Source organism: Chelonia mydas, chromosome 3 (genome assembly GCF_015237465.2).
Source record: "Chelonia mydas isolate rCheMyd1 chromosome 3, rCheMyd1.pri.v2, whole genome shotgun sequence".
Lineage (NCBI taxonomy): Eukaryota > Metazoa > Chordata > Testudines > Cheloniidae > Chelonia > Chelonia mydas.
In genome coordinates this window covers 97,888,315-97,901,352 of record NC_057851.1, presented here as the reverse complement: position 1 = coordinate 97,901,352, position 13,038 = coordinate 97,888,315, and the positions used below count along the sequence as shown (strand labels likewise).

Below are 13,038 nucleotides of genomic sequence, written 5' to 3'. Positions count from 1 at the left end.
AAACCCCCTCCCAGAGCCCGCAACCCCTCCTGCACCCCGACCCCCTGCCCCAGCCCAGAGCTTGCACCCAGCACCCAAACTTCCTCCCCGAGCCTTAGGCAGGTGTGGTCGGGGGGAGGGACTTGGACCCGCTCTGGGCGCCACCAAAAATTATACAAACCTGCCGCTCCTGCCTGTGGGGACGGGGAGGCACCTGCTTCCCCATTATGGAGCCGCCCTGCGCTGGCCACAAGCCCCAGCAGCTGCACCCACAGCTCAGCCCGGTACGGGGCGGAAGGCAGCTGCTTTCGTCGCCACTCCTCGCGATCGGGCCAAGCAGAGGGGGCGGGGCCGGCGTCCCCAGCCCCGCCTCTTTTCCCGGGGACTTCTGCCGCAGCCGCGGGAGCGGCCGGTCAGCTGAGAGGCGGCGGCGGCAGTGCGGGGTCCGGAGCCCAGCTGTGCTGGGGGGGGCGCTGGGAGGCAGAGCCGCTGGGGCCTGGTAAGAGGCGCCTCGGGGAGCCTGGGGCGCAGCGGAACTCTCTTTTCCCTGTGGGGGTCTCGGGTGGGCGCCGCCCTGTTCCCAGCTGCTCTGCGGCAAGGGGGGCCGCCGGGGCCGCCCTGCCCGCCAGGCGAGCCCCCGGGACTGCCCACGGGAGAGGGAGGGGCCGTGCTGAGGCGGCGCCCACGGGAAGGGGTTAGTTCCGCATTCCCGGGGCCCTCAGCCCAGTTGCTGCAGTTCCGTGCGCCCTGCCTCTCCCCGCAGCCGGCTGGAGAGCGGGCAGCCCTCGCTCTGCTGGCGGCCCCGGGAGCGTGGAGCGGAACAGCCCCCGCCCCAGCCCTCCACCTCTCGGCCTGTTGTCCCCGCGCCGGGAGTGGCCCATGGTGCCGTGCACGCCGAGCTTGTGGGACGAGCGACGCGTTCGGGTGCGGGCAGTGCTTGTGAAGTGCAGACGCGTTTGTGCGCAGGTGTGCCTCCTACTTCCAGAGAGACAGGCTTAGTACATGCAAAAAGAAAAGGAGGACTTGTGGCACCTTAGAGACTAACCAATTTATTTGAGCATAAGCTTTCTTGAGCTACAGCTCACTTCATCGGATGCATGCCAAGCCAAAGCACCCCCACCCCCGGCCCCTTCTGTCTTGCGAGGGTAAAGAATTGGGGCGTTCCTGTCTTCTGCCTGCGCAGGGAGCTTCATTGGAATCTCATATGAGTTCAGTGCTACCCCAAAGCTGCTACTTCTCTGCTTGACCGTGGAACTTCTGCCTAAATCTTGCCCTGCTCTCCTGCTGCCTGGCTTCCTGCTATAGTTTTAACCAACACACACATCCTTGTAGGTATCCCTTTTTATGGGTTGCCTACACAAACAGTTTTCAGCAAGCTGGAGCATAAGGCTGTCTTGCAGTAGCCTACTGTGCACCAACTGCCTATGCGGGCACGAAAGGGTTCATTGTGTACTTTAATCTGCTCCCATTTCAAAGTGGGATAGAGCAAAGTGTACAACTGAGTTTTTAGTATGCAGCAGCAGGGTCCACATTGTGCACGGCAGGCTAGCATGGTGTGGGTTTACACCCCAGTTATCTGCACGTATTTTGAAGCAAAGTCCTTTTCCCTTTTTCCCCTACTTCCCCTTCACCCTCTTAAAAGCAGGCATTGTAGTGTTCTTGGGAAGTTGCTGGACTCTCTGTGTGCAGGAAGTTAGCATGTGAAAGCCTGAGGAAGAGAATCCTTCATCTTGTGCTCATTATCACATTCAAGATTTGTGTTGTTAAGCATATATATTTTTGTGTAAATAAGCTAATGTGCTCAAAGTCTGCTTGGCCTGTTGTCACATAGGATAATTTGTGATATGTTGCAGGTAGCTATGTTCCTACAGAGAGATGTGGGTCTCGAATACATTCATAGATTCCAATGCCAGAAGCACACAGTTGTTTTCAACCAGAGAGAAACACAGGCCATAGAATTTCCCCCCAAATAATTCCTAGAACATATCTTTTAAATTAGAAAAACAGCCAATCTTAACTTTAAAATTTTCAGTGATGAAAAATCCACCATGGCCCCTTGGTAAACTGGTTCAATGGTAATTACTCTCACTGTTAAAAAACTATGCCTTATTTCCTGTCTGAATTTGTCTAGGTTCAACTTCCATTGGATCATGTTGTTTTCTCTGCTTGACTGAAGAGCCCATCATTAAATACTTGTTTCCCCATGTAGGTATTTACAGACTGTAACCAGGTCACCCCTTAACCTACTCTTTATCAACCTAAATAGATTAAATTCTGTAAATGGAGTCATAAAGTGTGCTGAGGGTATACTCTTTCCTTAATACTATGTCTTCAAAGTAATGGTTTTGTTCTTCTGTTACTTTGGGTTGTTTGCCCCAAAGTTTATAAACTTTCCTCTTGAAGAAGCTAGTGTCACATTTTATTTAAATAGCTTACTTTTGGGACAGTTTTCTGCTGAATTGTTCTTTATTTATATTGTAGTAGTTTCCAGAGGCCCCATGGGGGCCCAGTTGTCTTAGGTGCTGTACAATTAGCACAATTTTTGGTGAATTTTAATACAGATGATATTCAGTGGTCCTTGTTAGTGCCTAATTCCTTACATGCATGAGTCCTGTTGTTTCAGTCCTGGGCTGTTTCTGAGTAAAACATATTAAAGGAGATGGAAATATTATAATTTAAGGCTACAATTTAGTCACAGGTATTTTTAGTAAAAGTCATGGTCAGGTCATGGACAATAAACAAAAATTCATGGCATGTGACCTGTTCATGACTTACATTATAAATACCTCTGATGAAATTAAAAGCCGCACCGGCTCCTGCTCACTTGGTCCTGGGGACTGTCTGAGTAGTGGCTGGTGCAGCTGGCCCCAGGGCCGCTCCAGCAGCGGCCGGTGCGACTGGCGTTATTGAAAAACCTGGCAACTGGCTGCAGAGCTGCTCCAGCAGGAGCTGGTGTGGCTGTCCCCAGAGCCAGCTGCTTGGGGGACCCTAGGGTCAGCCACACTGGTGGCTGTAAAAGTCACGGAATGTCACAGAATCCGTGACCTCCATGACAAACGTAGAGTCCTAATTAAAACACACATACCCATAAAATTATAACTGATTTTACTTAATTAGGACTGTGCAAATATGACCTTGGCTGAAAAATTTGCGCACCTCTTTGCTACAGTACGAGAAAAGAAAAATTGACAGTATCTAGAAACAAAAGTTAAACGTGACTGGTTTTATTGTCCACTCTGAAATGCAAATAAGTAAACTCAAAGTGTGTGTGTTTTGTTTTGTTTTGTTTTTTATGGGAAAACCTCAGAGCAAATGTTCATTAAATGGATATGTTCATTAGTTACCAGGATAAGTGTACAAACAGTGCAAAATACTCAACACACTGACCAATTGAGCTGCAATGTATATGTCTGGACAAGGATTACTGACATGATTCACAATTGCATTAGTTTTTGAAGGAGAACAAAGTGTCTGAGCCTGGTATTATCTAAACAAATGCTGCTAGTTAAAAATAATCAATTCTTAAATACCCTAAACTAAAACTGAAAGTAAGTTATTCTGAAACAATTTAGTGAGGCTTCCCCTAAATGCACAAAATGGAAACCATATCCTTCCATAAAATATTTTGTTTCCCCTCATGTTTTACATGTTTAGCTATTTCCAATAAACAGTTACTTCCATGACTTACATTGAGGACAGGTGGGGTTTTACATGTTAGCAGAACTAACTTTTTAATCTGAGGAGGAGCTCTTAGAAACAGAGCTTATTATACTTTATTATAGTATTTCTTAGAGGCCCTAATTGTGATCAGGGCCCAGCTAGGCTAGATGGTGTACAAATATGTACAGACATTATCTGCCTCAAAATGAGTACAGGATAAGAAATCTGATACTGCAAGATAAACTGCAGGTTCTTATTGCATCATATTTTGCTCCACCCTTTCTTGGTCTTCACTGTCAACTATACCAGCTTTACTAGCTCTTTGTTTTCTTCTTCCACTCCATTTTTGTACCTTTTTCCATGCTCTCTCTGATCTCCTGATCCTATTTAGCCAGGCCTCCAATCAGTTTCTTTTTATTCAAATCTATCCTAAAGACTCAGTTGTTCTGTGAGGCTTGCAAATGCTAACCCAGTCAAATGTCTCCTCCATTCTGTGTGACATCAAAAGAAGAGAAAAGTTGGAAGGAAGGGTGGGGGAAGAAAATCAAATAATAAGCGCAGTATTTATTTTTTGTTAAGAACAGTGCTTATGAATAAAATCACCAGTACTTAATAAATATTACATGACCCATGTGACTGATTCCAATTCCATCCTGATGTAAACAGAGTTAATTCCGGAGAAGACTCCTACTAAATCAATTAACCGATTGCACAGTCTGATAACGAGCAAATTTAGCTTTTTAAATCTTCATACATTCAGCTGGGTGTTGAAGTTAAGAGTGTCATTTTTTTCTTCTTTGTATGTCTGGTATATCTTATAAACTTTAAATTGAATTACCTGAGTGTCTTGATGCTTAGGACCTTTTAAAAACATATATCCTGTGGTGTATTTTAATTTGAATTGAAAGGAAACAAAAACATTGCAAACTCTCCTACCATGTTAACTTGATAACTGGGTCAATTTATTTCACTAAAATAGTATCTCTAGACTTTGCGAAGAAGGTCAGAGGGGTCCCAGATATTGACTATCTCAGGGACCTGCCTGTAGGATCATTGCCATCTTTTTATGTATGAGTGACGCTGTAGTATTTTGAGAATGTATTGGAGAATTAAGCAGGCTGACTTATTTTATTCTCTTTGCTCTCATGCTGCAATAATGATGGGCAAAAGTGAGGTTTTCAGCATCTTTAAAACTTTCTTCTCAAATGTCTCAGAACTTAGTTCTTCTGTATCCAAAAGCTGATTGTAGAAAGGGATTTGGTTTTTAACTTTTAAAGGGGAAAAAATAACAATTTTGTTTACATACATACTCTGGGTTGAGAACTCCCTCCCTCCCTGCTTGTTGCTAAATATTAGGAGTCAATTGTGAGGATGTCTGTCTCCTAGACCTAGGGAATGTTTGTAGTACGGTGTAGTATGCTGCTCTCATCCCTTCACTTACTTTTTGTAGGCTCATCCTAACAAGAATTTATGTATTCTTTTAAAAAATAAACAAATAAAAAATTACCTATTCCAAAGTGACCGCTAAAGGCGGTAACAGGTGCTGGGCTGGTATGGATGTACCTGTCGGTTCATAGATATGGTTCCCATTTAAACCACTGCAGATTCAAGAACCTCTTGATTGCCTTTTATTTTAATATATCAAAATATTATACAGACAATGGTGAAACCTGTATGAATGAGGAGGATTGAGTAATACTTTGTTGAATTACCATGAGCATAGCAAGACAATAGTCTTTCTACAGCTAAGGTTGCAACATAGGGTTGCCAACTCTGACTGAAGCTATTCCGGGAGGTTTCTTTTCTTCTCCCCTTCTCCTCCCCCCCCCGCCCCCCCCCAAAAAAAAAAAAACAATAAAACATGATGTAATGTCATTTTCTTAAAATATCCTATTAAAATCTCTTGGATTGCTTTCAGTGGTTACCGGGAGATCGATGCTGATGCCGATTCCGGGCCAAGCCTGGAGGGTTGGCAACCCTATTACAACAGGTTTCATTTTGAGCCAAATTTTCCTGTAAATATTTTGTGCACCTATTTAAAAAATGGTTACTGAAAGTGAGAACTTGTTTTGGAAATTTGAAGAAAGTTGAACAAAATACTTTTTCCAGCTAAAGAAACTTTAAAAAAATAACATTTCTTTGAAAAATGGTCAGATTGCTTGTGGTGGAGCTGATACTATTCAGTGTAAAGGTGGTAGAACCTTACTCAGCAAGGAGTCCCACTGACTTCTCTAGAGCTACTTATTGAGTAAAACTCTGATCCTGCAAGACTCAGATATGCTTAACTTTAAGCATGTGACTATTTCTATTGAATTCAATGACTGCTCGTATGTTTAAAATTGTATGCGGATAAATTTTTTGCAAGGTCAGGACCTAAATTGAAAAGAAGTACTTGTTGCACCTTACAGACTAACAAATTTATCTGAGCATAAGCTTTTGTGAGCTACAGCTCACTTCATCGGATGCATGCAGTAGAAAATACAGTGGGGAGATTTTTATATACACAGAGAGCATGAAACAATGGGTGTTACTATACACACTGTAACAAGAGTGATCAGGTAAGGTGAGCTATTACCAGCAGGAGGGGAGACAAATGTTTTGTAGTGATGATCAAGGTGGGCCATTTCCAGCAGTTGACAAGGACCTGAATTGTCACTTAAACTGTAAGGGCCTTGGTAAATAGTTCTGATTATGTCATACATAGGCTAGTTTTCAAGAAGACCCTTCTGCTATATAGTCGAAAGTAGCAAACCAGTAAACAAGGCATGAGACTCAATAATTGAAACTGATTTGCTTTTGGGGGAAAATATTTTTGTTGTCAAAGCTGAAATCTAAAACTTGATCTGTGCTTCTCCCATCAGTGCCTATCATAGTGAGCTTTCAAATGTGGATATTTTCTATTTAAATGTGGAGTCCTGTGCAACATGTAAGGGAGGGAAGTCCAGGCACAAGGCAGTTTTTTAGCATGTAAGTCCTAACAAGAACCAATGGCTGGAAGCTGAAGCCAGACAAATTCAAGTTAGAAATAAGGTGCACCTTTTTAACAGGGATGGTGATTAACCATTGGAACAAACTACCAAGGGAAGTGGTAGGGTCTCTTCATCTCTTGATGTCTTCAAATCAAGACTGGATGCCTTTCAGGAAGGTATGCTTTGGTAAAACACAAGTTATTGAACTCAATACAGGGGTAACTGTACGAAAATATATATCCCAAAGATAAGGCTGGTAGGCAGAGGAGACAGATCTCTCTCAGGTGCTGACCCCAGTCTGTAGAACTAAGGACTATTGCAAACATTGCTACATTCTGGTTTGAATGGAAAGTGCCCTTTTCCAACCTTGTCTTCTCAAAGAACAATATACAACACATTAACTTAATCACTTCAGAGTAACAGCTGTGTTAGTCTGTATTCGCAAAAAACAAAAGGAGTGGTAATAGAGAGTGGGTTTGTGGAGGGGCGGGGGATGAGAAAACCTGGATTTGTGCTGGAAATGGCCCAACTTGATTATCATACACATTATAAGGAGAGTGATCACTTTAGATAAGCTATTACCAGCAGGAGAGTGGAGTGGGGGGAGGTATTTTTTTCATGCTTTGTGTGTATAAAAAGATCTACACTTTCCACAGTATGCATCCGATGAAGTGAGCTGTAGCTCACGAAAGCTTATGCTCAAATAAATTGGTTAGTCTCTAAGGTGCCACAAGTACTCCTTTTCTTTATTCACTTCAAAAAGTTATGCAGGCAACAAGTTCAAAACATATTTAGTTTTATCTTGATCTTGCTGAAGTTGTAGTTAAGGGATGTGTGTGAGAGAGTTTTGCGGGGAGGGGAGTATTGTGGGTGGTCATACATTGGAAGTGAAAGCGTGTTTGCTGTAGAGATGAGGTATCTGAATGAGTATTGGTATTGTGATATTAAAGTGGTAAGGTATAAGACTTCAACTTGGTACGTATGTACATGTTACTTTAAACCGGTACATTTCTTGACTTCTTGTTAGCGGGTGAAATACTGGCCTCAAAGTCAATAGCAAAATTCCCATTGACTTTAGTGGGGCCAGGATTTCACGCATTGTGTTCGCAGGCAGACTTGAGCAACCCAGATTAAACAAGTTGAGATGGTACTGAATGGAGAAGCACTTAGAGGTGGTGGTTGTGGTGTTGGCTTTTTCTGGATCTATTCTCGTCCTTGTTTATCAGTCACAAGCTCTAAGAATTAGACTTGGGTTTGCTGGGGAATGTATTTGTCTGTATTTAATTATAGTCCAGCAGCCTCCTTTGCTCTCCAGCCTTGTCTGAATTTTGTTTTCTCCTGCTTCTTATAAACTAAAGCACAGGCCATAAAGCTTCCATTTTCATCCGGCCTTGCAGTTTCTGTCTTATGCTCCTTTGGGGTATTTCTTGAGGAATTTGTGATATTGACTGAGAGGTGGTAGTTTTTGAATGGCCCTCTGAAGATTGTCAGTTTCAGCTGACAGTCTAGAGCAGAATTGCCAGAATCTACTAGCTTTGTCTACTGAGGAGAATATTTTTGCAACAGTTGGTCTTAACGCAGTTGGGGCATTGCTGTATTTAAGATGCTTCCCCAATGTGGTAAATATTGTTTATATCGACTCTAAATTGTCCATCAAAAGCATGCTCACTGTTGTGTGTGGTGTTTGGGGCTACTAGGTGCTATGATAGTACAATCATTGTGCTAGGCACAATGTAAACACACAAAAAAGCTGGTGCCTGCCCCAAATAGCTTACACAATCTAAGTGGTGTTGGTGTGAGAATCTTCTCAGTCACACGTACTTATGTCATTCCCATATATTGCCACCTCATTTATTTACGATTTCATTTCCAATCTTGACTGGAAACCTAGCTTTTCTTCCTTGCCTTCACCGCTAATCTCTTTTAATGTATGTACAAGTGTATGGGGAGCCAGTCTGTATGAAAAGTGTATTGTAATAAAATAACCATTTAACCTGTTCTCATATTGTGCTGACCTGTATCCTTTATTTATACTAATGTAATCAGGCTTCTCTTGCTGTCTTACAAAATTGAGTAAAGATGAAGAAACTTTCATTAGCTGTTCTTACCAGCATCTGACATTGCTCTCAAAGTTTGAGCAGGGCCACCACTTTTAAAGATCTGATTTTCAATGTGTCTCCAACTGGGCATCCATTTCTGAAAACTGAGACCAAAAGCTCTTAAAACAGAATGATTGTGTGTATGTACACTGTGAGAAATGCATTTAGCCTATCATTCAGTAACCTACTTGTCACTAATGAAAAATTCACCTGTATTTGTAGTCTTATAAACTGAATTGTTGAGTATTTCCTTGAGGTCCCCAAACTGGGTGGTGTGGAGGCATGTTGTGGGGGGGCCCAGGAGCAGATGGGAGTGTACCCCAAAGTTTAGGGACCTGTGCTCTATATAATGTTTCTCTGTAGTTTCAGTTATGCTTTAAGGGCTCCAAACAGCAATTAGGACCCCGTTGTACAAGCCACTGTACAGTCACCTAGGTTATCAGGCCACTAGGGAAAGCAGTTTACACTTGTAGAAGATTTTATGTATGTTTATGCTGTATAGCGAAGATTGTCTTGTAAAAGATTCATGTAAGGCTTGTTTTGATGAGATACTTTTTCAAAATTATTGTAACTAAAAATTCAAGTAGTATCCCTAGGTTGCACAAAAACATCTCCATTTTGAGCAATAGTGTCATTTACACTGGGTAAAATGGCCTGTCCGAGCACTAAAAGGAAAATCAGATTACAGATAAGACTACAAGAGTTAGAATCTCTTGAGAGAAAAGCCTAAAAAATAATGTTCATTGCCTTAATATGCATGTTATGGACAAGTAGTCAGAAGACCATAGTTAAAGTTGCAACAGAGACTTCAGTTTTCACGGGGAGTAAAGTGTGAATATTTCTAATATATTCATTTTCTTGAATTTCTAATGTAGTTTCTCTGGATAGAGTTTCTGGTTTGGTTTTGTTTGTTTTTTTCCAATTTATGAGGGTTTCCTTATTTGTATGGGTAGGAAAAACCTTATATTAAACTTGACAGATTTGACCTAATTGTTCTCATAGGAAGCTGTTTCTGTGATTTGCTGATTCATAGATTACAAGCCCAGATACGACCATTGTGATCATCTAGTCTGATCTTCTAATTGACAGTCATAGTCACAAAATTTCAGGCCTATATTATGTAACAGGCTCTGAAATGGTTTCACATCCTTACTTTAGTTTGAGAAATCATTCTCTAAAATGCCCTTTTCAAAACAGACTTACTTGATAAAGGCCAAATAGGATTGTATGGTGGAGTTCCATGTTGCTGGAGTTTTTCAGTCTGTGTGTGCTCTAACCTGATAAAATGCATTATGGACTTGCAGAATTACTAGTGTATAACTACTTCCTTTTTATTTTTAGGTGCCTTCACTTGATGAAATTCTGACCTTCTCACACCTTTGATCTTCTTAGTGGACAGTCTATTCAGCCATGTCGAACAATACAGGCATTGATGGGGATCCAACCCAGCTAGCTCAACATATAACTTCTAATATCCGGAAGATCACCCAGTGCAGTAAGTTGAATGAATTAATACATGTTCTTTTAAACTAATCTATTGAAAATACTTCCAGGCCTGTAGCTAAGCAACAAAATTGTGCTGATGTTAAAGAAATGCTGTCAGTTTGACAGGTTTCAGAGTAGCAGCCGTGTTAGTCTGTATCCGCAAAAAGAAAAGGAGGACTTGTGGCACCTTAGATAAATTTGTTAGTCTCTAAGGTGTCACAAGTACTCCTTTTCTGTCAGTTTGAGAATCCCATTTCTGTATAACTTTTTGTAGCTTCTGTGCTTGTACATAACGCTTCTTAAAATTATTGGCATTTGTTCCCTTTTTTTTGTGTATACTGAGAGCACTTCGTGTTTTGTCAATTCATTGTACATTGTTTCTCCCTTCCTGAAAGATCTCTGTAAGTATCATCAGGGGAAAAGAAAGATGCTACATATTTTAAAAGTTGAGGGCATACTATTTAAAGGGTACTCTCCGTATTTGGATTAAAAAAAATTAACCTGACATGGTTCTTCTAATGGTATTAAACCACACATGCGATGTTGTATGTGTCACACTTTTTAAAATGCCTTTATGCGCTAACTCTTGATATTGACTCTAAGAGTCTGCTGTTTCAGTTTTTGTCTCGGGAAAGAGACCAACAAAAGTACTAGCTTGTGATAGTGGCGTTTGTGATAAGCACTGCCGCTCACTAGGATCACCAACCCCTTTTAACCTCTGGAGTGTCAGGCAACCTAAAAGTGGCAGAGAAAGGAGGAGTGATCTTTTTCACCCACTCTATTATTGTTACAAAACTTTAAATCATTAGCACCTCTGTCCTTGCTTTTTTCCTTGTAAAGAGCCTAGTTTATATTAAACATAAAATTATGTGAATGTAGCCTTTTGAATTACTATTAGAATTCTGTATTTCTATCTTTCCCCTCTTATAACTTGCATTTATTTATTTATTTACTTAATTAATTTTTTATAACAGAATAAAATAATCCCCCTAGAAACAGTTTCTAGCTCACAGATTCTTAAAGGGTTGTAACTGTAATTTCAGTAACGAGTGAGATTGTAATACAGACAATGATCTAATACGGATGACTTTCTTCCTTTTTCTTGTTTATATAAAAATTAAATTCTTTTGTTCATAAACCACAGATCTGTAAAACATGTTTTACTCCCATAAATAACTCAAGCAGTTTTTCAGGTGCTTCCTCACATACAGCAACCAACACTTCAGAGCCTCTGTGAAGCAAAAAATATTATTGTAGAGTAACCCTCTTGGTGAAGCTGCTGCTGATGGTTGAAATTAAAGCACTAGCACTGACCAAAACTTGCAACTATAGTTGCCTAGGGATATACTTAGCCACCTAAATAAAGGTGGCTTGATTTGTTTGTTTCCTGAGGTGCCATACACCTATGGTTCTCATAGTGACTTCAGGGAATTGTGTCCTGCATTGGGGGGGGTGGGGGCGATGCAAGGGAAATGAAGCCCTGGTTTTTTGGTTAGCCTTGTAACTAGGAACTTGATGGTAAGTTAAAATTCCTGGTGGTCAGAGTGAGAGTGGGAAAACAATAAAAGTGAGAACAGCTTTGGTGCTGTAGTAACTATCTGTGTGGAAGTAGCTATGAGGAATCCATTTGTTCTTCCATACCAGCACAAACTTCCCTCAGTATTGTGTAGGGAGAAGAATAGTTCAGTCTGATGCAAATAATTGTATAGGCAAGATATTTCTGAAAGTGCACAAGACCAGGTTCTGCTGCTCCTCTTCACACTGAATAGCTCTTTACTGTGAGTCGAGACACTGGGTGAAATCCTGGCCTCAATGAAGTCAATGGGAGTTCTTCCATTAACTTCAGTGGGGCCAGAATTTTACCTCTATCTCAGTGGGGCTACGTATACTAGTCACCATGAGTAAGGATGGTAGTATATGGCTCAGTTCTGGACAGAAGGGTGATTTTTTTTGTTTCTGACTCTTTTGTTTGTATGTGAGTGCGCTGCTGGGTAGTTTTAAATCCAAAGTGGTTGAGATTTGTTCCTACTCTCTTTTTTTTTTTCCTTTCTTTTTTTTTTTTTTTTTTTTTTAAAAGTTATGTGAATCAAATCGCTCAAACCACATGTAGGTCTTTAGCTTACTGGCCTAACAAAAGAAACCCACAGCATCAAGATACTTTTAATTAATCAGTGTTTACTAAAGGAACAGCCATTTTAAAACACCAGTGGCTTCAGAGATCACATGCTCAATTACATGCTAATTGAATGACAGCTTTAGTGAATCTAGACTGAAATCTCTTAATGCATTCAGAATACAAAGATAGAAAATATCCCCTGTTGATTTAAGTTTTTCTTATTAACTTCTTTGATTATGATGAGCTTTCTTATTCATTCCTCCTTGTATATGTTTGGAGAGCAACAAAAATCGTATTGTTGTACTGTAAAACACCTTGCCTCATATTTAAAGAACCATTTCACAACACTATCCTCAGCCAAATTTTGGGATGTTGGAATAGATAGGGAGCAGCAGACAGGATAGGGAGTAAGCCTGAATGTGTTGTGTGTGTGTGTGGGTGCATGTGGACTTATTTTGGGTGCTAGAAGGGGAGGCTTTGGCACTATTTAGTCATATGGAAAATTCAATACTTGGAGAATAGTTATGAAAATAACATTGTAACTGAAAGGGGTGGGGAGAATTTTTCTTACAGAACTGAATTATAAATCACAAAAGCAAGATGTGCAAAAATTCTTCACCTGTCTGCTGCTTTATCACATACAAGGGCTTGAGTCTCTCTAATTTTGTATTTATTTTCACTAAGGTCATTTTGTACATTAGAAGTACAGTATGTCCATTGAGAGAAGAAT

General features: G+C 41.0%; 1 protein-coding gene across 4 annotated transcripts in view; it reads left to right on the top strand.

Moving 5' to 3' along the window:
* Positions 1–208: 208 nt before the first annotated feature.
* STX7 (syntaxin 7) overlaps positions 209–13,038 on the top strand; it is a 47,298-nt gene continuing 34,468 nt past the window's right edge. Inside the window, exons 1-3 of one of the 4 annotated variants that reach the window (XM_043542925.1) lie at positions 244–422; positions 2,926–2,931; positions 10,049–10,202. In XM_043542925.1, coding sequence (XP_043398860.1) covers positions 10,118–10,202 — 85 coding nt within the window. In that variant the 5' untranslated portion in view covers positions 244–422; positions 2,926–2,931; positions 10,049–10,117. Of the gene's footprint in view, positions 479–705; positions 946–2,115; positions 2,185–2,925; positions 2,932–10,048; positions 10,203–13,038 lie in introns of those variants that run through there. The other 3 variants (XM_037894815.2, XM_043542924.1, XM_043542923.1) reach the window with 3 other exon arrangements.